The sequence below is a fragment of the Diadema antillarum genome, unplaced genomic scaffold (genome assembly GCF_040938485.1).
Source record: "Diadema antillarum isolate AM-2024a unplaced genomic scaffold, OU_Dant_1.0 scf00000057, whole genome shotgun sequence".
NCBI lineage: Eukaryota > Metazoa > Echinodermata > Echinoidea > Diadematoida > Diadematidae > Diadema > Diadema antillarum.
In genome coordinates this window covers 805,278-830,623 of record NW_027270946.1, presented here as the reverse complement: position 1 = coordinate 830,623, position 25,346 = coordinate 805,278, and the positions used below count along the sequence as shown (strand labels likewise).

At 37.2% G+C, this 25,346-nt stretch overlaps 2 protein-coding genes across 2 annotated transcripts; both read right to left on the bottom strand.

The window, feature by feature from the left end:
* Positions 1 to 10,013: 10,013 nt before the first annotated feature.
* Positions 10,014 to 13,529, bottom strand: LOC139715901 (uncharacterized). The gene is made up of 3 exons (XM_071627454.1): positions 12,785 to 13,529; positions 11,181 to 11,347; positions 10,014 to 10,178 (listed from the first exon to the last, which is right to left on the bottom strand). The coding sequence occupies exons 1-3, from the start codon at positions 13,527 to 13,529 to the stop codon at positions 10,014 to 10,016; spliced, it is 1,077 nt and encodes a 358-aa protein (XP_071483555.1).
* A 5,451-nt stretch (positions 13,530 to 18,980) lies between these two features.
* Positions 18,981 to 21,056, bottom strand: LOC139715900 (uncharacterized). The gene is made up of 3 exons (XM_071627453.1): positions 20,435 to 21,056; positions 19,492 to 19,742; positions 18,981 to 19,145 (listed from the first exon to the last, which is right to left on the bottom strand). The coding sequence occupies exons 1-3, from the start codon at positions 21,054 to 21,056 to the stop codon at positions 18,981 to 18,983; spliced, it is 1,038 nt and encodes a 345-aa protein (XP_071483554.1).
* Positions 21,057 to 25,346: the final 4,290 nt, after the last annotated feature.

Here is a 25,346-nt window from a genome sequence, read left to right as displayed (position 1 = left end):
TCCCTCTCGAAAGATTTTTTTTTCGATATTTCTGTGACCATCACAATTATGGGATGTTTTATCAAAATCAAGAGGTATATGTAGATATATTGTAATCCATTATATATATATATATATATATATATATATATATATGTACATGTTATATTACATTATAACATCTATATATGTATTATAAAAACTTCATTATAAATTATGGTTTATGTTATATCAAGAGAGGGAGAGAGAGAGAGCCATTATTGTGTTAATGGAAATGGGTACGAGTAATTCCGTGTGTGAGTCATTTCCATGGTGTCTTGGTGTCTTAAGAAACATCAGAAAAAAAATTGACAAACTGTATACATAAGTAATGACAAGCATGAAACAGTCCACTCGAAGGGGGATAGACTCTATAACGAGAACATTTAATCAGAGTAACCACACAGATACAATGGATGAATACAGGTATGAGTGAAATATGCGTACCTTAAAAAGCGTAAAATGGTAATTTAATGTTTGTTAGACCTGGAGCAAGTTTATAGAACTTACTCTAATTCTTACTTGGTTTAGAATGCATCCTCGATAAGATCACAGCAACATATTAAATCCTCCCCCTTAACTTTCTAATTGAGGCTGACAGTGTGCGAGTATTCTCGAGAGGTTCTGCACAGTATACAGGAAGAAGAAGAGTAAGATATTACCACTATTTTACCTTTCTGGAAGCGTGTTCCTGCAAGACAGCATATCCAGCAAGAAATAGAGCGACATCTTATACGCACAGCAGTTCTTGACCAGGAATATGCAGATAAGTGAGTTGATCATATTATCGCTGCACAAAGTGCCATAAGGTTTGTACAAAAATCTTGAAGATTCCTTTTTCTTTTCAAACGCAAGTATCCCCCAGTCTCGAATCAGCCATGAATAATATTGTGTTTGCCACTTTTACTGAAGAAAACATGAAAAATGGGAAATTATGACGTGATGACATTATCAGGTCACTCATTTTTACACCTATTGTTCGAGAACTCGTATGCAAGAATTCAGACCTTTTCTTTTGATCAAATTTCTTGTGCTTAGAAAATTTTACTCATTCCTTTAAAGTTTTTCTTTACTTTCATTACGTCAAAATCACTTGTTATTTCTTTTATGTCAAAAGAAGGACATTTATTGCCTTTTCCCTCATACTAAAGAGCTATCATAATACGTATAATAATATGCCTAATTCACAATGAAACAGTCAATTTTCCAATTACAGACTAGTAAACTCTTCTTGCTTACACAATGATTGTGCACTAGAGTCAATGCCAAAGCAAATCATCAAAATTTGTATTGATTGATGTAATAGATATTTGAACAAGTGATGACATACCACACTGGTTCTTATCATATCCTGATCGGAAATGGATATGTAATTCTGTTTTCTAGGAAATGTATTTCCAGCTCACGTTGAAAAAAAAAATCTCTAAAGGTGAAAAACATAATGTACACTCAGCTACAAAAAAGAAAGTAAACACTTTTTCAAGCTCATATTTCCCATAAAACATTTGGCGATATATTGATGTTTTATGTTACATGTAGTTTAACCTGGTAGATCATTAAAAAGGGATATTTTACGCATGAGTAGACACATGCGTTTTTCTCTTCCGATGCACAAAATAAAGATTGCAAAAATGGACAAGTTCTCATTCATGCGTATGTGCTCTTTCATATAACAATGAGAACAGAAGACAAATCTAACACAATAAGACAACGAGATATGAAACTCGTCACACTGAAGACGAGTTAGGTGATACGCTTGGGGTCATCAGATGTCGGTCATCCGTGATCGACAAAGAAAAGAATGTAATACAGAACCTTGAAGTTCTAATGAGATACTTAGTTGAACTTTTTTGGGCCTACATTATTCAGATCACATTTGTTTTTCTGTCACACAAACTAAGTGGAAATTCTGTGCGTGTGCGACTAAGTCGATTTACGGACTTTTTGAGTACTTACAGTGCATAAACTTAGACCCCGTTTACGGTGCGGGGCTGGGCCGAGCCGCGGCCGAGCTGCAATCAAGGACAACCTCAATTGCGAGGCCGAGCCCCGCAATTTAGTCCGTTTACACTGCCGGGCTCGGCCGCGCTTTTGATTCGAACCTTTCAATATTTTGTCGTAGTGGCGCTCTACCCTTTTAAACAAACGCAATTTGGTATTGTCTGGTTTTCAGATCCTTTGCCAACTGAATTCCGTGGCGACGAAGTCGCCGTTCGGGCAAAGGCCTTTGTCGAAGGAGAAAATCCTTTGCAGGACAAAACCACCTTAAACTATACTAGTTTTCGACGTTGAAGTAGTTAATATCCTGAATAGCGAAATAGTACAGGCGAGGGTTTGGAAGCCAGACTAAAATTGGCCGCGCATTTAGCCCAGTTTGCGCTTACACTGAGAAAAAGGCCGGGCGCGACCGCGGCTCGGCCGCGGCCGAGACCACCTCCAGAGCGTGGCCTAATGCGAGGCCAATTTTGGCCCCGCATTTGGCCTTTTGCGCGTTTACACCGAACGCGGCCGAGCCTCGCACTGTAAACGGGGTCCAAGTGATCCTCGGCACGTACAAATAAAACATGACAATTAAGTGTTTATAACCATCCTGGCTTTAACAGTGGCCTTTTAAAACATGACCTTTGACCATTATTTACATAACCAATATGACTCCCTCTAATCTTGCTATCACAATGATCAGTTCAGAGAGCTCTTACAACTATATACAAGCCTGTGAGATTTACCAGCAGTAAAACCAATGAAGCCTCCGATACAAAACAGGGGATATAGAGCAAGTGAGTCTGTTTACATGAGAATGTGATTTATCCTGGACGAAAGTGATACCTCAATTAAAGAGAAAAGGGCAAAACATCACCTTTAACCATGTAACTATAGGTCTCCTCCAACTAAGAGTACACTTTGAACGTAAGCTTATACGTGAATGATAATTTATGACGATCTCACGTGATCGACACACATTCAAAGGGGACAGTTAGAAGTGGAAGGAGTGCTTAATCGTGTCATTAATTCCTAATCAATGACACCACTACTTTAGGCATATCATAATTTCTCATCTAAAATCAATGGCCTATAGGACTCATGCACCATTACTTGTATCGTGCATAAACTTTGTTTTTTAAGCTTTGAGTGAAACGTGTCATAACATAATTCTGTAATTCCATCAGCAGTGATCGATATAATAAAGAAGAAAGATATATCACCGTATTGAACGCTTAGAACCTAACGGGGGGGGGGGTATTATAGCATGATACTCGGTTCTTTACTGCCCAGATGCCAACAACACCCATCACCCACGGCTACGCATAGAGAAACAGCCATGGCGAAAATAAAACTTTGCTTTCTCGTAGGCAGAATGACACAGAACCCCGTCAAACACACTTTTATTGGCAGGGATGGGCATGAAAAAGTGTATTACTAATACTAAACAGCGTATGCATTCCATTCATGTGGCGCGAGATACCTCTATAGCAACATAAAGCCTGTCTTCAACTCCGTTGGTCGAACAATGGCAACCTGAAATTTCAAAGAGATGAGCGAGACGCTATATACACCTGGCCCAGAGTTAATTTATTCAGTTCTCATTCCTACTTTAAGTTGGGTTATGCTATTGTAATCATTCCCATCTGCAGTATAACAAAACCAAAGTGAGGGAAAAGGGGAGAGAAAAACGAGAGGTGGCAAAAGGAAAACTGCATGCACAACTGCAATCCATGTCATTGCGTGTGACAGGTGAAGCAAATGTATTAGTTGTTATAGCAGTGGTTTATGAGCATAAACTGGCAAATAGACAGACAATGTCAAATATAAAAACCATCAATTTAATGTCAGAGAAGATGGTAAACAAGATGCATTGAAACTGTAACTAAATCGCTGCTCTTCTACTCGATCACGGAACGTCTAACTCTATATTCAACAAAAAACAAATGTTAGGGGAAAGAAACAAATTTAGATATAACATTCTTAAATTAAAAACAAGAAAAAAAAATGTCCACGTCAGGATTAAAAAAAAAACGCCGCACGAACATGCATTATATTCTAGATGGGAATACGGTCTTGATGCAAAGGTCCAATGATTGTCTCATTACTTTAAAAGCAATCTATGGTTCCCTTACCATCACCAGTACCACACCACAATGACGTCTCTAAAATCAATGGTAGCACATTTATCATTGCATCATGCATTAACTCCCTTTGCCTAAACTACCAGTGGAACGTGTCATATTATATTGCGTATTTCGATCAGTAGTGATTGACTTTAAAGAAGAAAGATGATGCAAAAAATTGAACGCTTACCACATTGCTTATAGGGCTATTCCAGTTTGGTACTGATCTGTTCTATTCTCCCAGATGCCAGCAACATAATATCACCTATGGCTAACTAGTGAAACAGCCATGACGAAAATAAACGACAGAGAACCCCGTCATAATCACTACACTTGGAAAGGTGTTGCCCGAAATTCCTCATTATGAAGCAATATCAAGTCACTTCCTTCCCTGCCTGTCTTTAACTCCGTTATTTGGTCAAACAATAACCTGGAATTCCAAAGAGATAAGCGAGACGCCATGCACCTGGACTAGAGTTAATTAATTCAGTTCCCATTCATGTTAGTTATGTAAACGAACACGTTCCTAAATATCCTGCTACAGTATAACAAGAACAAATGAAGAGAAAAGGAAAGAGAAAACGAATCGTGGCAAGCGGGACACTGTAACAAGGGGAAATTTACAACATTAAGTGTGACAAAATTATTGAAGCAAACCCAATCTCCAAACTCCAATACAAAGCAAGGGAAATAGAGCAGCCGTGTTCACGGGTTACGTACACTTGATAAAATAATACGATAAATGACATCGGAGTAAAGCTGAACTGCCGAAAAAAAAAGAGAGAAAAAAAAAAAAGAAAGAACGGATAAAAGTCCTGCGGGGGTCGAACCTCTCGCCTTCCGGTATGGCGTTATGAAGAACCAGCGCGCTAACAGATTATGCCACATTGCTGTCCTGAAGATCGAGTGCAAAACTTAAATGTAAATACTATTGTGACAGTGTCGACTTGTGATGGCGCTATTCAATTTCTCACAAGTGGCAGCGTGGATTCGATCAATATACAGTTGCAAAGAAAAATTGGGAATCGTTCCGTACAGATTGCATTCTCATTTTCAGTTTTAAATTGCAAAATTGTCAACCTGATGAGGAGATTTGAAAACATAAAATGCATGATTACTAAAGCTTATTGTCTAAACTACAACATATTTATGTTTCAGAGGAAATGGAGCAAAATCAGATGAGGTAAAGGTGCTTAAACGTTGTCAAGTCAATGCATGGTTTAAAAAAAAAAATCACCTCCCATAGACATAACACGTAAACTTGTCTGATTTTGAGTCTTTACCTTTAATCACAATTTCTAGTGTGATGACGTCATCATATTTCAAAACCATCACATGGACTTGAAAGGCAAATGTTCAAACTGCAACATATCTGAATTTGGGATAATATTGAGCTTAAACAACAGAGATACGAGCAAATGAATGTCAGAAACAGTACCTCAAAAAAATCAATTCCACTTTTTTCATCTAAAATGACGATATGATGACGTCATCGCGTTTTTCTGGCAATATTGATACCAGGAATGTTATTTACAATTCATATACTTTTGTAATATGCAATAGAAATATAGGGTCAACGGACGATTTAAAGAGCCATGGCGAAATAAACAAAGACATGTTTTTTCACTATATTTGCAGAAAGACGCGCACGTGGAATTTCAACTTTGACGCCAGTGCATTCCTTTGTTATAGGTCGAAATCGATCGGAAATCAATGGATATTGTTACTCAAAGTATCAGGAATCCAAATCAGTCAAAAAAATTGCATTTTCATGTTGCTTACGGGCTCTGCGCGCGGAATTGCGCGGACGGACGCGCACGCGAGAAAATGTTTGAAACGCTTAAAATTGTCTGAAACTTCGAGATTTCCCATTGGGAAGTCGTTTTGGGCCTTTTAAAATTTTGACGCGCGCTTACGCGCGCGTAATGATGACCTGTGTAACTAGCGTTAAAAAGTAAGATAGAGCGTGACCTGAACTTCATGTCCACCGAAAATGATACAGAAATGACATCTAGTTATGAAGTTATGATCGATCATGTGACAAGGTCCGAAAATCACAAAATGGCGCCTAGATGACGTCATAGATATGTTACTGTCATGAAAACCTTATTGTGGCTAGATTTTGTCATGAGACATGTTGACTGAAAATGTCATGTTATTTCGTTATGTCATTCTTGAGATATTGACGACACAAAATTGTCCAGAAAGAAAGAAGAATAAAAAAAGATAAGAAACTCGTCACGCTGACGAGTTAGGTGATACGCTTGGGGTCATCAGGTGTCGGTCATCTGTGATCGACAAAGAAAAGAATGTGATATAGGCACCTTGAAGTTATATTGAGCGTGCATGCAAAACCGTTTCTCTAACCACTCGGCCACGGGACATCCCCGGAAATGGTAAGGCAAAAAAGAAATGTATGGATATTACAGGGGGAAAAAGTCAATGCCCACTCAAGAATCGTGGCCGCGTGTACATGTATTGCATTGCTAGACGGAAATGCGGCCTTGTAACGACTGATGTCGCTATGCCATTTCTGGCAACTTGGGAAAAATACGCGCCGTAGACATAAAGCCTATAATCGGGTGGTTTTGATACCTTGCCTTTAAAGGACAAGTTCACCTTCATAAACATAAGGATTGAGAGAATGTAGCAATATTAGTAGAACACATCATTGAAAGTTTGAGGAAAATCAGACAATCCGTTCAAAAGTTATGAATTTTTGAAGTTTTTGTGCAGTACCCGCTGGATGAGAAGACTACTGCAGTGTATGAATAACTTAGATGTCACATGCGTACAACAATATAAGGAAAATATAAAGAGAATTTCACAAAATTCCATCTTTTGAAAAAAGTACACATTCCCCTGACTCGTTACCGACAAATGTTATGGGTAATATTATTCCCCCCTGCCTTTAGAAAGAGGCAAGTCAAGTGCTCTTTTATTATGCGAAAAAAGTGAAGATATGTTGAATTTTCTTTTACATTTTCTTTATACTGTTGTACGCATATGACTCACAAGCTGTAGTAGTCTCCTCATCCAGCGGTTCCAACACAAAAAATTAAAAAATTCATAACTTTTGCATCGATTGTCCAATTTTCCTCAAACTTTCACTAATGTGTTCTACTAATATTGTTGCATTTTCTCAATCCTTATGTTTATGAAGGTGAACTTGTCCTTTAATCACAATTTTCAGTGTGATGACGTCATCAAATTACAAAACAATGACATCGTCTTGAAAGACAATTGTTCAAAGTACAACACCTCCGTCGTCGTCATTACATACTATGATCGGTTTGACAAAGTCAGCCTGCAAAATTTTGCAGCAGTCGAAGCAATGTGGTCTCCAACACAAAAAAGAGGGATATGGTGTGTGTCTGTGTGTGTGTATAGGTGCGTTTATATACGAACGTGATTTCTACATGGACGAATATGTAATACAAAATTGAAGAAAAAAAGTAAAATAACTAAGTATTTTGTTTCGTGATCTTGTGGGGTTCGAACCCGCAACCTCACGTCTCTGAGACGTCGCCTTTAACCACTCGGCCATACGTCTCGGCGAGAAAATATGAGGAACGTAAACTTATGTATGTGAAAGCTGAACCGGGAATCGTTTTGTCCACATTCCATTCTCATTTTCAGTTTTAAACTGCAAAATTGTCAACCTGATGAGGCGATTCCAAAAAATAAAATGCATGATTACTGAAGCTTATTGTCTCAGCTACAACATACTTAAGTTTCAGAGGAAATGAAGCAAAATCAGCTGAGATAAAGGTGCTTAAACGTTGTCAAGTCAATGCATGGTTTAAACAAAAATCACCTCCCGTAGACATAACACGTAAACTTGTCCGATTTTGCATCTTTACCTTTAATCACAATTTAAGGTATGACGACATCATCAAATTTCAAAAGCATGACATGGACTTAAAAGGCAAATGTTCAAAGTACAACATATCTGAATTTGGGATAATATTGATCTTAAACAACAGAGATACGAGCAAATGAATGTCAGAAACAGTACCTCAAAAAATTAATTCCACTTTTTTGATTTCAGATGATGATATGATGACGTCATAATGTATTTAGGGAAATATTGATACTTGAAACGTTATTTTCAATTCATATGCATTTGTAATATGCAATAAAAACATAGGGTCACCTGACGTTTTAAAGAGCTATGGCGAAATAAACAAAGACATCTTTTTCGCTATATTTCCACACAGACGCGCACACGAAATTTCAACTTTGACGCCAGCGCATTCCTTTGTTATAGGTCGAAATTGATCGGAAATCAATGGATATTGTTACTTAATGTATCAGGAATCCAAATCTGTCAAAAAAATATGCATTTTCATGTTGCTTACGCGCACTACGCGTGAAAATACGCGGACAGACGCCTACGCGCGGAACGCTTAAAATTGTCTGAAACTTCGAGATTTCCCATTGGGAAGTTGTTTTGAGCCTTTAAAAAGTTTGACGCGCGCGTACGCGCGCGTAAAGATGTCCTTGGTAATTAGCATTACAAAGTAAGATAGAGCGTGACCTGAACTATATGTCCACCGAAAATGATACAGAAATGTCCTTTAGTTATGAAGTTATGATCGATCATGTAACATGTTCGAAAATCACAAAATGGCGCCTAGATGACGTCATAGATACGTTACTGTCATGAAAACCTTATTGTGGCTAGATATTGTCATGAGACATGTTGACTGAAAATGTCATGTTATCCCGTCATGTCAATGTTGAGATATTCACGACACAAAATGTGCCAGAAAGAAAGAAGAATAAAAAGAAAGAAAGGAAGATTTTGACAAACACAATAGGTGATACGCTAAAAGCGTATCACCTAAAAATAAAGAGAGATTTTGACAATCACAATAGGTGATACGCTGATAGCGTATCACCTAATAAGAAATATAAATCAACTTGCAAAAACCACCCGCTGATCTCTGCAATGTCTCCGTATCCCCCAAAGGTAAAGGAAGGGAAAATTGAGAAAATGAAGAATCTTCTGTCAAATCCAAATTCAAATGACATTACAGAAGAGGCTATTCAAACAAAAATGGTTAAAATTGGAAATGTTCTTTACTTCAAATTAAGAAAATCGAAAATAATACTATTTGATTCGTGAATTATCTCATGAATTCTAAAATCCATGAATAAAAAGAATAGAAATACAGAAATTGTTTCCACTTTATCACTTTTGGGGCTTACTACTTATGTCAAATGAATTTGAGTTAACAAAAAAGTCATATTTTCCCCTTTAATTTCCCACTATGTTTTGTTTGAGAATTCAAAGAGATACAACGGAACAAAAACTTATTTTTGCTATTCATTTATGTTTCTCATTGTGTTAAACTGATCTTATATTTGCAAATGAGTGCCAGATGTCAATTTCTGCAATTTTTGCTTTTGTGTCATAGAAGACAAAAAGGAATTTGTTCACTCATGCGTAAAATTTCCCCTTGTAATAACCTACTGAGTTGATGGCCAATAAAATAAGCTTTAATATGGTATACGACACAAAGGTTTTTTACCAAAATCTTGTATGAAGAAATATGTAATGGAAAAAGTGTTTACTTTCTTTAGCTATACTTATTTATTACGTGGCACCGAGAATTCAATGTATATTCAAATCTCTTTCTGCAAAAGCATTAAAAGACAAACCACAATTGTATATCGTAGAATTTACTATTTTCGTGTTTATCGCCAGAATAGTGACAAAATCGCGACAAAAATTTTACCATATTTTTTTGCTGGCCAAATTCGGGACTAATCCATCTGAAACACAAGCCCAAAAGGTGGTCGAGATTACCGAGCAGACGACGGTGCTCTTAAACCAAGCTGTGCAACGACCATGGCCGACCATGTTCGTTAATAATTACCCTTTTACTTGCAGGACATTGCCTTCAGACAATCTTCTCGAAATCGTCGGTTGAAGGCCGCGTAGATGAATACGTTGATGACGTGGTTAATGTACTTCAATTGAGCTGCCGCATACACCGAAATGGCCAGAAGTGGCTTTTCATAGTGGAAAAGTACGATTTCCCCTAACTGCACAATCGAATTGAAAACCGGAGGAAATAAGAGAGGAAAATACAAGAAAATTCACGATGAATCACTGAATACAAAAAAATCATGCAAAAAGAAAACAATTAGTACACATTTACATAACTAGACACACACGCACTCACAAGCACGGTGGTATACTATTGACTTGTATTTAGTATAGATTACGATATATATACCGCCCAATGCAAGAATCGCTTCTTGGCTCTGTCTCAGGAACATTCATGACTACAATTATTCAGCTTTGGCTATAGATTCAAGGGTTTGCTTTAAAGAATTGGCTTTCTACCTCGAAAAATTCTAATTAGAAAAAGAGCAAAAAAAAAAAATAAATGTGTCCTACATTATCTCTTCAATCCTGTGCACCGAGTATATACCCATGTATAAAAAAAGTAACGCTTACAGTGACTACGCGTTTCATATAAGATTTACATTTAATGCATAATTAGTCAGTAAACCAGAAAGAGGTATATAAAGCGTCTGGCAGACGGGGTATAAATGCCCATTCTCACCAAGGCTGACTAGCTTCAATTCAAAATCAAGTGATTCAACTTTAAAACATATATTTTCAGATATGCAGGATTAACGACACATTTCAAATTACGCTTAGAAAGAAAGGTTGTGTTGATCTCCAGCAAGTCTTGCCTAATGTAGCAACGATGTATTCATGAATTTAGTAGTAAACACCTATAATTAAGAGGTCTTCAAAGTGGCCTACTGTATAGGTGCGTGACATACTCTGATAAAATGCATTAGCATAAACGTATGTATTTGGATTTCACTTATACCAGGGAGGTGGCTTCCCACCGCCCTGTCTATACGAATCCCAAGTTTCGGAGAAAACTGTGAGATGCCCAAACTGTCGGGGTGTTTTGGAAAGTTTTTTACGAAAACGTAATGATTTTGTGACCACCGCCTCACCTCTCTTGTTACAATTACGTCAAAGGATACACTCGGTAGCCAGGATACAAAGAAAACGATACTGACGATGAACAGCATGACGGTAGTTCGGTGGTCACTATTGCTCCTCTTCTTAATCTTGGTCGACAAATGGCCAACAGCTGCGGACTGTCCAGCCAAGGCAGGAATTTTCGTCGTCGTGTCAGTTTGATCGTGAACTGGGTTGTTGTTTGACTTCATTTGAATGTCAGCATCTGTGCGTACGATAAATTCGCAATGAGATTTCACTCCAGGCTGTTTTGTTTCACTTCGGTTTGTTTCATTTTCATTTCATTTCATTTTTCATTTCATATCTTTTTAACAGTAAAAAGAAAGAAAAGAAAGAAAAGAAAGAAAGACTTAAAGGAATCGTACAGTTTTGTTTGAGACCTAACTTCAGATTTATAACATTTTTGGTGAGATAATGAGAAACCTCTTATATAACAATGGAAGCATGTAATTCCAAGAGGAGCTGAACTTTTATTTAATGAATATCAGTTTTAAAATGGCTGAGATATCCAAAACAGAGCAATTGTAATAAAAGGTAGGACCCACCCTTTATTACGATCGCTTTGTTTTACTTTGTTTTTGAATATCTCAGCCATTCCAAAACCGATTTTTATCAAATAGACTTTGGATTTCTCTTAGAATGGTATGCTCTGAATTATATTATAAGTTGTTTTTTGGTATCTCGAAAAGAGTTAAAAACCCAATCCTCATCTCCACCAATACTGTACAATCCCTTTAAACATGCCTCTCTAGCAAGGTCATTCGCATAACTTCTTCTGTTTGTTTTTTTTTTACTCTTCAAAAAATAAACTTATTTTGTCATTGTTTGTAACGTAAGCAGACATTTTTAGCATCATTTTCTTTTCTTTTTTACATTATCAATTCGTTCTGTTGCTTCCCTGCTGCATATACACATGGCTCACATTCTTAGAGGAAACTGTAAAACGAAAAAGAATTTATAACTATTATAGGAGACAAACTACAAAATTGAAATGTTAATTTCTTAATTTCTGAAATTTCATTGTAAATCCATTACCACTGTGTTACCCAAGAGACACAAAAGTTATAAACGAGATTTCTGGTATCAGAATAAGAAGTGGGGTCTTTAACTACACGTTTGTCTTACTTTTCGCTGTTTTTATCTTCTCTGTCAAACTGCTGAAAATGCAATGGTTCACCGCAGTGATGCAGCTTTTGTTTTAAATGTGTGTGTGTGTGTGTGTGTGTGTGTGTGTCTTCTCTTCTATCTCGAATCTTACGTGCTGTCGTTACTAAATACCTGGTGAAATTATATCATATGTAAGGCTGAAAAGAATGTAAACATATATTATAATAATGATACACTCATATACCTGCGTACTGACACATCTGAGTTAAATGTATATTGTAACGTAATGTTCCTGACTGTCTTGTTCTTCTATCGTAAATTATCGTGCACTGTCATTCAACAGCGGGGAGAAAAAACAGCAACGCATACCCTTACCCCCCCCCCCCCCCCCAAAAAAAAAAAAAAAATCCTTTAAGTAAGTCGATGCCGATTCAACAATTGGCCAGCTGTTCTTTCTTGGCTTTTTTTTTCCATTTCTAAAGAAAGTATTTCCTTTGCCGTACAAATCCTTTCATTAAAAAATACCTGTACTTACCATCAGGGTAATCCTTTGTCTTGACGCTATTAAAAGTCTCGGCATTAGATTCGTCGGACGGGAAATCTATGGTTTTTGGAACCAATTTGTTATCAGCAAACACGGAAGACGACACTGAACAGATGCCTGACTGGGTGTTCTTCAGTACATGCCCACCGGTGAGCTCCCGTCGGACCACCTGCTGTCCTCGAATGACCCGGAAGATCTTAAAGTACAGGATGGACGCTATGAGTGACGAAAGGGAGAAGATGATTGTCTGTGACCAAGCGTACGTGACGCCGACCCAGCCGATGTTGCCGAACATCATACACGTCATTTTCCCCTCTTCTTCGTGAGCATGACTCAGGTAGATAAAGGGCGAGTTGTAGGTAAACGCTAACACAAAACACCCCAAGGACACCCATGTTGCTGTCAGGGGAGAGATTGGACGAGAGAATGGTGTTACGATGGCCCTAAAGCGGTAGACAGCTATGGTAACAGTCAGCAATGCTGCGGCCAGTACGCCGGAGCGAAGACTAACCATCTCGATAACGCAGTGGACATCGCTGACCCCCGAAAAGAATATAAGTACCTTCGTGGCAATAAATGACGAAGAAATCAGATCGTCGACGGCGAGGGCCATGATGGCGATATCTACGGCATTTTTGGGTCGACGACGAGCAAACACGATGCAAATCAGAATGTTTGCTGGAATGCCGATGAAGGGTGCTGCGATCCCAAACACGAGGCGTACGTAGCGATGCATATTTTTTCAAATGACTCGACAGATATTCACAGCGCTATCCGAAAAACCCCCCTGAAAATGATTCTACATCTGAGCGAATGTTTTAGCTGAAAATTTTCTTGCCAGTCACATGTCAATAGGCAGATAGATTGTAAGACAATGTCACACACTCTTTCGGAAAAATGCAATCGAACTAAAAAAGTGAAGTGGCAGAATATATAGCAGCGATGTGCCCATTATTTTGATATACATTTTCTCCGAGCTATTATCATTGACCATACATCATTCAAATGATATTTATTTGATATCTATTCGAAACTGAATATTCATTAGCGAAATCAGTTTATTGGCTGCTGTGAACAATGGTGAAGATAATGGTTCTCGTCTCTTCTCTGATTGGCTTATTGGTTTCATGCGATCTACACGCATTACACAATAAAGAAATAAGATACTATGATAATCATCTTAAACTCCCCTGATGTGTGGTAAGCGTTCTGCATTGCAATGTTCTTGGAATGTTCTGTGTGGTGACACAAATTATGTGTGTGCACAAACAGACGGGATGGGGGACGCATCCCACATCTCAGGTGAAGAGAATGCGGATATTCAGAACATCACTCGTATTTATCAATCAAGATGTGCTTATGTTTCTGTATCAGGACACTTTAGGGGACAAATTTATGCAAACCCTGTCTCTCCCATTCAACCATGTCAAAGAAAAGGGGGAAAAATGGACAGAAATGCCCACTTTCACATGTATATGTGAGCCACAATAATCGGTGACCAAAATCCGTCGTAACCACGACAATTCTGCCGACTGGAGAATGCCTTCTCCTCTCGAAACACTTTTCAATATTTCTGTGACCATCTGTGCTGCAAAGGCATGAAGACAAATCACAATCGTATATCATACATTTACCAATTAATTGCAATCAATTATGACATTTGTCTGTATGGATCATTTTCAATAAGCATATTTTCGTATTTCTCATGATTTCAGTTGAAGTTCGTCTCTTATCAACGTCCGGAGATTAAGAAGCTTAATCAAGATATTAGACACTCATAGAAGTCTACGTGTATATTCATCTGTGCTTCTCATAATCGGACTATGAATAGACTATGGATCTCTAACATCTTCTTGCAGATATTGAAATGATAAGGAATACCCGCTCCAGCTGGTATAGCAAAAAACTGTCATAAAAGGAGTCTAAAAGTATATATAGGTCCTAAAGCGATAACTCCTGCTCAATCGTCTTCTTTCAAAAGAAGCAAAATCATCAGATCAAATTCATCGAACATAGTTGCAAAATTGGGGATAATTTGTGTCACTTTTCATATACTATCTTCTCTATTGTATGATCCTTTTAGAGGGCCATTTCATAGGGGCTTCTCTGCCATGAATAGCGACAAATTGTTCAAAGATCTGTCGCTGAATGAATCAAATAGCATTTTGTGGCAGTAAAAAATTAAGAGGAAGGTATATCTGCTAATGTTCTCGAGGACAAAGGAGATCCCAAGACTAGACAACGCAAGACTTTGAAGGGCACATTATCCACTAAGACTGACGCAGCATTAGGGTAGTGGATTGAAAGGAAGCCTTTAGATGCCAGCTGAATGAAACAGAAAAACATTATATTCATATTTTTTTCCTTTCCTGTATAGAAAGAGACGAAGTAATCAAATGAAGTGAACATTGCTTTTAGAAAAGTGTGGGTGGAAATTATGATGAGTACCTTGACGTTGATGTCCTGATTATGATGTATCATATTATTTTCTGACTTCTGCGTTTCTTCCTCAGCTTCATCCTTACAGTGAAACGCTATGTTCAAGGTATGATGAAGACTCAAACTCATACAAAAAGTGAAACTTGAACTGTAGAATGAGACAAGTACAGAGTGAAAATATATGTAAATCCAGTTTCACATGAAAAAGGACTTATTGGTCACAACTACGTCGCGCAAGTTAGTTTGAGCTAATGACGTCATTGATCTCGGAAGGTCTCCACTTACTTAATTAAAATAAATTCATATTATATAAGAGCACTATTCATAGAATTATCAACTTGCTCTTATGAATGACAATGCTACGAGTTTGCAATCGAATCGTAACTGGTGTTACTGTACATAAGAATTTCTAAAATGTCTTCACTTTTCTTCCAGGCAGATTTTAAATAAAGTGTAATATTCATCTACGTACGTTTAGCATAAGCCTTTTACTAAAGTTAGCGTCAGCATAGCACAGACTTTTTCCAGAAGTTTTTATGCATATGTGGTGAAGGATCGCTTATGTTAGTACAGAATGTGTCGCATTTCATCACAACTATCTTAAACTTAACATTTTGCTGTGAATTAAAGAAAGCACTGAAGTTTTCCTTTTATTTCCTTTTACGTGAACACTGGTGAACTGACTGCTGAAAGTAAATTGAAACAACCACAAACTAAGCAGTCTAACATATTTTGGTAATGGTAATGTACTGATTGTGAAATCAATTTCGTAACAGTCTCAACGAAGACACAGTATAGTAAGCACATTCTCTCTGGAGAAACCTTGGAACAGTAATGACATATTTCGTAGACAGTAAAGACATTCATCTCATCGACTGTCATTACTACAAAATATGAAGCTCTAAATTCGGTTACAGCTCGTTATTCCGAAGGTTCGTTATTCCGAAGGCTCTTTAGTCCGAAGATTTGTTATTCTGAAGGTTCATTGTTCCGAATTTTATTTTCGGATTCACAAAATTCTTCGGAATAACGAACCTTCGGAATAACGCCACAAATGTTCGGATTAACGAACCCTTTTTCATTTTCGGATTAACGAACCTCTAGGTATAGGGAATTTGTGTCTTTCGGATTAACGACCTTCTCAATAACGAACCTTCGGAATAGCGAACCTTCGGAATAACGAACATCACCCCTAAATTCAACTCAAATTAAGAAGCTACTTCACTTAGAACGAAATGAGTACCTCGTGAAAAAGGTGGAAAATGGTAATCGTTCATTGTCAAATTCAGTATACATTTGTGCTTGCAGCTGATGATGCGGATGAATTTTTAGACAAAATCAGGAGCGACCGAAGAGAGACTGAAAGCATTTCCTTCAAGTTACGAAACGATTTTTTTTTTTAAAATCGGCGGAGCTGTATAAAAGATAGAAAGTCTTGCGACAACCATATTGTCAGACTGTCTTCAAAATAGGTCAGGCGATGGTGATTTACTCTCTATACATCTTGTGATTATGTCTGGTAGTCTGATGTGACAGCATGCATGTGCTCTCAGCGCTCAGTGACCATAATCAGCGGTAACCAAAGGAATTCTGCCGACTGTAGAATGCATTCTCCTCTCGAAAGATTTTTCAATATTTCTGTGACCATCAGTTGTAAATACATCGGGTTTTTTTTTTAATCATATCAAATAGGTATTCGACATAATTGTTTTTGTAATATATATATAAATAATATATATATATATATATATATATATATATATATGTATATATATAATATATCACATACTGTACATTATATATATATATATATATATATATATATATATATATATATATATATATATAAATGTGTGTGTGTGTGTGTAGTCATTGTATATTAATTACAATATTGCAAATGAGTAATTTAGTGTGTAAATCATTTACATCCGTTTTTATTAATAAAAGCTTCAGGATGATTTGACGTCATTTTACATTCCTTGAGAAAACATCAGAAAAAAAAGATATGTTTGCAAAATGTATAAACAAGTTTTGACGATCACAAAAAAAGTCAACTGAAAGCAAGATGCACACTAAGGAGAACTGAGAATTTTAATTCCAGTCACTACAAAGATGCGTTTATTATCTATAAGAAAAAGATGAAATGGCGAATTTATGTTTGTGAGTCGATCCTGCAAGGACACAACAACCTTTTAGAATTTGTTCTGATTTTAACATTGTTCAGAATGAATCTTCAAACCACATCAAAACGTCAACATTATTGAGGCTGAGAGTCGGATATACCGGGATTCTACCTTTGTGGATATGTGTTCCTGCGAGAGAAAATATAGAAGCAAGAAATAAAGCGACATCTGGCACACAAAACAATTCTTGATCAGTCAATATGAATATGCAGATCAGTGAGATGATTGTGTCATCACCTCACAACTTGCCATAATTTGATTACTAAATCTTGAAATTTCCAGTTCTGTCTTGTTTTTGTTTTTGTTTCGTTTTGCTTGCTTGTTTACTTGTTTATTTGTTTGTTTTGGTCAAACGCAATGATGCCCTAGTCTCAAATCCTAATGTATCTGAGAGATCATTATTTTGAAGTTATGCAGCCAGGAATAGCATCATGTTTTACATTATGCCTTTTTATATTGCAGTAAAAACGATCTATGGAAAATTCTGACGTTATCGCATCAGCTCACTCATTTGCATATACGTATCAATTGTTTCAGAACTGCTTTGCAAAAATTAGCGAAAATTCATAATTTCATAACTTCCCATAATTTTTATCCGATTTTGAAACATTTTATTTACTGCTGTGATTGTAAAGTGTTTCTAATTCTTTTCAAATTAATTTTAAACTAGTCCGGAACTCCCCTTTATGTAGCATTATCTGTTACCTTTATCACGCCAAAATTACTTAATTTTGTCAGAAAAGATGTTTACGGCCTTGTCCTTATGCCGAGGGGCTAATACATTTACATGTTCCTAATTGGATGAACAATTAAATTCCTAGGAACTTTTATACCCGTAACCTCTGTTTACACAAATTATCATGTTTACTCAAATAATGAATGCCGAATGCGACCAAAACAGGTATAAAGGATATATGAAAACACGGTACGTGAGATGATTATTGACTGTAATTGTGCTGGTGATTACATCAAAAGCCTGGTCATTATCAAGGAAACAAAACGCTGCAATTACTTCTGTTATCAATCTGTTGGGGAAAGTAATTTTTTAGTTTCAAGCTTAGACTTTGCACCTGTCATTTATGATCATAGTTTGACATCCACTTCTTCCGTAACAGAAAAGAATAGAAAGCATCCTTTTTTTTTTTATTAACGTACCTTCGGAATAATGAACCTTTTCTCATTTATATTTCGGATTAAAAACCTTGGAATAACAAACCATTTCTCATTTATTTTTCCGATTAACAAAATTTCAGAATAACGAACCTTATTTCATTTTCGGAATTACGAACTTTCGGAATGATGAATCTTCGAAATAACGCCACAATTATTCGGATAAATGAAACCTTTGTCTTTTTGTGGTAAACGAACATCTATAGGTAGAGGGAATTCGTGTGTTTCGGAATTACGAACATCACCCACTCGGACCAATCCATGTGAAACTATAGCGCCAAAAAGGTGATTGACATTACCAAGCAGACGACTGTGCTCATAAACCAAGCTGTGCAAAACTTCTGGACATGACATTGATTATCCATCGAGTGGCCGACTATGTTCGTCTGATCCCTTTACTTGCAGGACACTGCCTTGAGACAATCTTCTCGAAATCGTCGGTTGACGGCCGCGTAGACGAATACGTTGATGACGTGGTTAATGTACTTAAGCTGAGTTGCCGCATACCCCAACATGGCCAGAAGTGGGTTTTCGTAGTGCAAAAGTACGATTTTCTTTAACTGCACAATGAAATTGAAAACCGGAGGAAATAAGAGAGGAAAATGAAAGAAAATTCATGATGAATCGCTGAATAAAAATGTATACAAAGGAAGGAATATACCCATTCACAGAGCTTGACACATACGCACTCAAAAGGACACTCGTGGGGTAATTATCATCCATGATACCACCTCTATTGACTTGTATCTACTATAGATTACATTCATATTTCCTAAGCAAACTTATACTGCTCGATATCAAATCAGGTTTCTATAGAGTGAAGCGAAAACTCCAAAAATATTTCTTTTTGGAGTGTTTTGGAAAGTTATACGAACACGTATAAGGGTTTGGATACCACCGCCTCACCTCTCTTGAAGTAATCACGTCAATGGATACACTCGGCAGCCAGGATACGAAGAAAACGATGCTGACAATGAACAGCATGACGGTAGTTCGATGGTCACTGCTCTCTTTCTTCATCTTGGTCGATGAATTGACGGCAGTTGCGGAATGTCCAGCCAAACGAGGATTTTCCCTTGTATTCGTCGTCGTGCAAGTTTGATCGTGAACTCGATTGTTGTTTGACTTCATTTTAATTTGAATGTCAGTGGGGCCATCTGTGCGTACGATAAGATCGCAATGAGATTTCACTACAGGCTGTTTTGTTTTACTTCGGTTTCTTGAAGTCAACACGAAAAAGAAAGAAAGAAAGAAAGAAAGACTTGAACATGCCTCTCCAGGAGGGTCATTCGAATAAGTTCTTCTGGTTTATTTTTCTTAATGAATAAACACATTTTCTCATTGTAACGTAAGCAGGCATTCTTGAGCATTATTTTCTTTTTATACATTATCAACTCCCCATGTTTCCTCCCTGCTGCATATATATATGCGATGCAGCTTTGTTTCTTTAATGTGTGTGTGTGTGTGTGTGTGTGTGTGTATTTTAGTCTTCACTTCTATCTCGAATTTTACGTCGTGCTGTTGTAACTAAATACCTGCTGAAATTATATCATATGTAAGGCTGAAATTGATATAAACATATAGACTCATACAGGCTTTCTGACACATCTGCGTTATTATGTAACGTAATGTTCCTGACAGTCTTGTTCTTCTATCGTAAATTATCGTGCGCTGTCATTCAAAAGCGGGGAGAAAAAAACAGCAACGTATAACACACACAAAACAAATCCTTTAAGTAAGTCAATGCCAATTCAACAATTAGCCAGCAGTTGTTTTATTTTTTTTTCATTTCAATAGAAAGTATTTCCTTATTTGCATTAATTCTTTCATTAAAAATATCTATACTTACCAATAGGGCAATCCTTTTTCTTGACGCTATTAAAAATCTCGGCATTAGATTCGTCGGACGGGAAATCTATGGTTTTTGGAACACTATTGTTATCAGCGAACACGGAAGACGACACCGAGCAGATGCCTGCCTGGGTGTTCTTCAGTACGTGCCCGCTGGTGAGCTCCCGTCGGACCTCCTGCTGTCCTCGAATGACCCGGAAGATCTTAAAGTACAGGACGGACGATATGAGAGACGAAAGGGAGAAGATGATTGTCTGTGACCACGCGTACGTGACGCCGGCCCAACCAATGTCGCCGAACATCACACACATTATTTTTCCCTCTTCCTCGTGAGCATGACTCAGGTAGATGAAGGGAGAGTTGTAGGTGAACGCAACCACAAAACACCCCAAGGACACCCATGTTGCTGTCAGGGGAGAGATTGGACGAGAAAATGGTGTTACGATAGCCCTAAAGCGGTAGACAGCTATGGTAACAGTCAGCAACGCTGCGGTCAGTACGCCGGAGCGAAGGCAAACGATCTCGATAACGCAGTGGGCATCGCTGACGCCCGAAAAGAATACGAGCACCTTCAAGGCATTAAATGACGAAGATATCAGATCGTCGACGGCGAGGGCCATGATGGCGATATCTACGGCATTTTTGGGTCGACGACGAGCGACAAACGATGCAAATCAGAATGTTTGCTGGAATGCCGATGAGGGGCGATGCGATTCCAAATACGAGTCGTACGTAGCGATGCATATTTTGTCAAATCACTTGACCAATATTCACAGCAATACCCGAAAAACCTGAAAATGATTCTTCATCTGAGCGAATGTTTTAGCTGAAAATTGTCTCGCCAGTCATGTCAATAGGCAAATAAATTACAAGACAACATCACTCACTCTTTCGGAAAATGAAATCGAACTAAAAAAAAAGTGAAGTGGCGGATTATATACGTTCGCAGCGACGTGCACATTTTTCTGATATACATTAATGTTCTCTGAGCTAATCATTGAACATACATCATTCAAATGACATCCAAACATTTTCTGAAAAGATACTGAATATTCATAAGCGACGTCAGTTTATTGGCTGGTTGTGAATATAATGCTCTACTCCTCTGAGTGGCTTATTCATTATTATTGGTTACATGCGATTGAAACGCGTTTTCCGACAAAGACATGAGATATGCATATCATAATATTATCTTGGATTTGTCAGATATGTGGTGGGCGTTTTGGTGTGCAATGTTTTTGTGATGTTCTGTTTGGGGTTTCTGATTGGGGACGCATTCCCCAGGTTTGCAGGTGAAGTGAAGGTGTGTATGTGATATCCCTCACTTTTCAGAGAACGCGTAAAAGAAGAGAAAAGGAAAAACTGCGGAATTCTAGGGCATCGTTCGCATTTATCAATCAAGGTGTGAATTTATTTGTGTATTAGGACTGCTTCAGGGAACAAATTGACACAAGTTGAATATGTTGCTATTCTTCAACCACGTCAAAGAAAGGCAAACTATCATGGGCAGCAATGTCCACTTTGTTTTGAGCAAAAAAAGAAAAGAAAAGAAAAAAATTATTATCATTTCGTCGTAACAAACTCACAAATATAGTCTCTATTAAATACGTTTGTAGAATGCTAAAGAAAGTCTGAAACGGCCATTTTGTAACCAGGGGAAAATCATTATGAAGTCATGAATCTAAAGTTCCAGAATTCATTCACTCCATTAGTTTGAATTCATGAAAAACATTTTGGGTGCTTCTAAATTCTTCACAATTATACATAAGTGCCAGTTTAAATGCTAGAGGTAAAAATTGTCCTAAACGCAGTGCCTAATCGACTGTCATTATACTTCAAAATATCAAGCTCTAAATTCAACTCACAAAGAAGCTACTTCACTCAGATCGAAATTGGAACCTCGTGAAAAAGGGGGGGGGATATGATAATCGTTCATTGTGAAATTCAGTATACATTTGTGCTTGCAGCTAATGATGCGGATGAATTTTTTAGACAAAATGATGACCGACCGAATCGAGACTAAAAGCATTTCCTTCAAGTTACGAAACGACTATTTTCAAAATCGGCGGAGCTGTACCACAACATAGAAAGTCTAGCGACAACCAATTGTCAGACTGTCTTCAAAATAGGTCAGGCGATGGTGATTTACATCGTGTGATTATCTCTAATGGTCTGCTGACAGCATGCATGTGCTATATCATTGGCCATAATCCGCGGCACCCATGGCAATTCTGCCAACTGTAGAATGCACTCCCCTCTCGAAAGATCTTTACAATATTTCTATGACCGTCAGTTGTAAATACATCGGGTTTTTAAAGTCATATTAAATAGGTATTCGGCATAATTGTTATATACATATATATGTATATATATATATATATATATATATATATATATATATAAATGTGTGTGTGTGTGTCATTGTGTGTTAATTATTATACAACATTGCAAATGAGTGAGTAATTTAGTGTAAATTATTAACATCTGTTTTGATACAAGTTTCAGGATAATTTGACGTCCCTTTAGAAAACATCAGAAAAAAAAAGATATGTCTACAAAATGTGTAAAAAAATTATGACAATCACAAAAAAGTCAACTGCAAGCAAGATGCGGTCTAAGGAGAACTGAGAACTTTAATTCAAGTAACTATAAAGATGCGTATGTTATCTAAGAGAAAAAGATAAAATGGCAAATCTATGTTTGTCAGTCGATCATACGCGGACACAACTTTCTGAATATGTTCTGATTCTAACTTTGTTCAGAACGCATCTTCAAACTGCATCAACCACGTCAACATAATTCTTTCTTCTTAACCTTTTGATTGAGGCTGAGAGTCGGATATGCCGAGATTCTACCTTTGTGGATTTGCGTTCCTGCGAGAGAAAAATACAAGCAAGAAATAAAACGACATCTGCCACACACAGCAGTTCCGCCGATGAGTGAGTTGATTGTGTCATCACCTCACAACGTGTCATAGTTTCATTACTAAATCTTGAAATTTCCGATTCTGTCTTTTTTGTTTCGTTTTGTTTGCTTGTTTACTTGTTTGTTTGTTTTGGTAAAACACAATAATGCCCTAGTCTCAAATCCTAATGTATCTGAGAGATCATTATTTTGAAGTTATGCCGTTAGGAATAGCATGATGTTTTACATGATGCTTTTTTTATTGCAGAAAAACGATCAATGGAATATTGTGACGTTATCGTATCAGCTCACTCATTTGCATAATAAAATACGTATCAATCTCTTCAGAACTGCTTTGCAAAAAATAGCGAAAATTCATAATTTTATAACTTCCCATAATTTTCATCCGATTTTGATTCATTTTATTACTGTTGTGATTGTAAAGTGTTACTCATTCTTTTCAAATTAATTCTAAACCAGTCCGGAAATCCATTTTATGTAGCATTATCCGTTACCTTCATCACGTCAAAATTACTTAATTTTGCCAGAAAAGATGTTTATGGCTTTGTCTTTATGCCGAGGGGCTAATACGTTTACATGTGCCTAATTTAAACACAGTACGTGAGATGATTATTGACTGTAATTGTGCTGGTGATTACATCAAAAGCTTGGTCATTATCAAGGAAACAAAACGCTGCAATTACTTCTGTTATCAATCTGTTGGGGAAAATGATTTTATAGTTTCAAGCTTAGATTTTGCACCTGTCATTTACGATCATAGTTTGACATCCACTTCTTCCGTAACAGAAAAGAATGGAAAGCATCCTCTTTTTTTTTTTTATTAACGTACCTTCGGAATAATGAACCTTTTCTCATTTATTTTTCGGATTAAAAACCTTGGAATAACAAACCATTTCTCATTTATTTTTCCGATTAACAAACTTTCAGAATAACGAACCTTATTTCATTTTCGGAATTACGAACTTTCGGAATGATGAATCTTCGAAATAACGCCACAATTGTTCGGATAAACGAAACGTTTGTCCTTTTCTGATTAACGAACATCTATAGGTAGTGGGAATTTGTGTGTTTCGGAATAACGAACATCACCCACTCGGACCAATCCATGTGGAAACTATAGCGCCAAAAAGGTGATTGACATTACCAAGTAGACGACTGTGCTCATAAACCAAGCTGTGCAAAACTTGTGGACATGACATTGATTATCCATCGAGTGGCCGACTATGTTCGTCTGATCCTTTTACTTGCAGGACACTGCTTTGAGACAATCTTCTCGAAATCGTCGGTTGACGGCCGCGTAGACGAATACGTTGATGGCGTGGTTAATGTACTTAAGCTGAGTTGCCGCATACCCCAACATGGCCAGAAGTGGGTTTTCGTAGTGCAAAAGTACGATTTTCTTTAACTGCACAATGAAATCGAAAACCGGAGGAAATAAGAGAGGAAAATGAAAGAAAATTCATGATGAATCGCTGAATAAAAATGTATACAAAGAAAGCAATATACCCATTCACAGAGCTTGACACATACGCACTCACAAGGACACTCGTGGGGTAATTATTATCCATGATGCCACCTCTATTGACTTGTATCTACTATAGATTACATTCATATTTCTTAAGCAAACTTATACCGCTCGATGCAGAAATCGCTACTTGGCCCTGCAACAGTTCACATTCATCACTTTATCATAAAGTGTGGAGTTATTCAGCCTTGGTTATTGAATCAGTGGTTTGCTTTGACTGTACGACAGGAAGAGAATGACTTTTCTACCTCTTAATGATTCTTATGAAAAAGAAAAAGTGAAAAATGAAAAAAATAGCCCACAAAATGTGTCCTATTCGATTATTTAAATTCTGTGCACGGAGTAGCATATTATACTCATTCATAAAAAAGCAGTGCTTTTTTTATTATAAAGTGACGGTTAAGGGTTTCATACGTTTAAGGTATAAACTAGAAAAAGGTATAGAAATCTTCTGGAAAAT

Coding starts and splice junctions, on each gene's coding strand:
- LOC139715900 (XM_071627453.1), bottom strand. CDS start 21,056: ATGGCCCTCGCCGTCGACGATCTGATATCTTCGTCATTTAATGCCTTG. Junction 19,743..20,434: donor GAAAAAGGATTGCCCTATTG/GTAAGTATAGAT, acceptor TCGTACGCACAG/ATGGCCCCACTGACATTCAA. Junction 19,146..19,491: donor ACGTGATTACTTCAAGAGAG/GTGAGGCGGTGG, acceptor TTCATTGTGCAG/TTAAAGAAAATCGTACTTTT.
- LOC139715901 (XM_071627454.1), bottom strand. CDS start 13,529: ATGCATCGCTACGTACGCCTCGTGTTTGGGATCGCAGCACCCTTCATC. Junction 11,348..12,784: donor GACAAAGGATTACCCTGATG/GTAAGTACAGGT, acceptor TCGTACGCACAG/ATGCTGACATTCAAATGAAG. Junction 10,179..11,180: donor CTACCGTCATGCTGTTCATC/GTCAGTATCGTT, acceptor TCGATTGTGCAG/TTAGGGGAAATCGTACTTTT.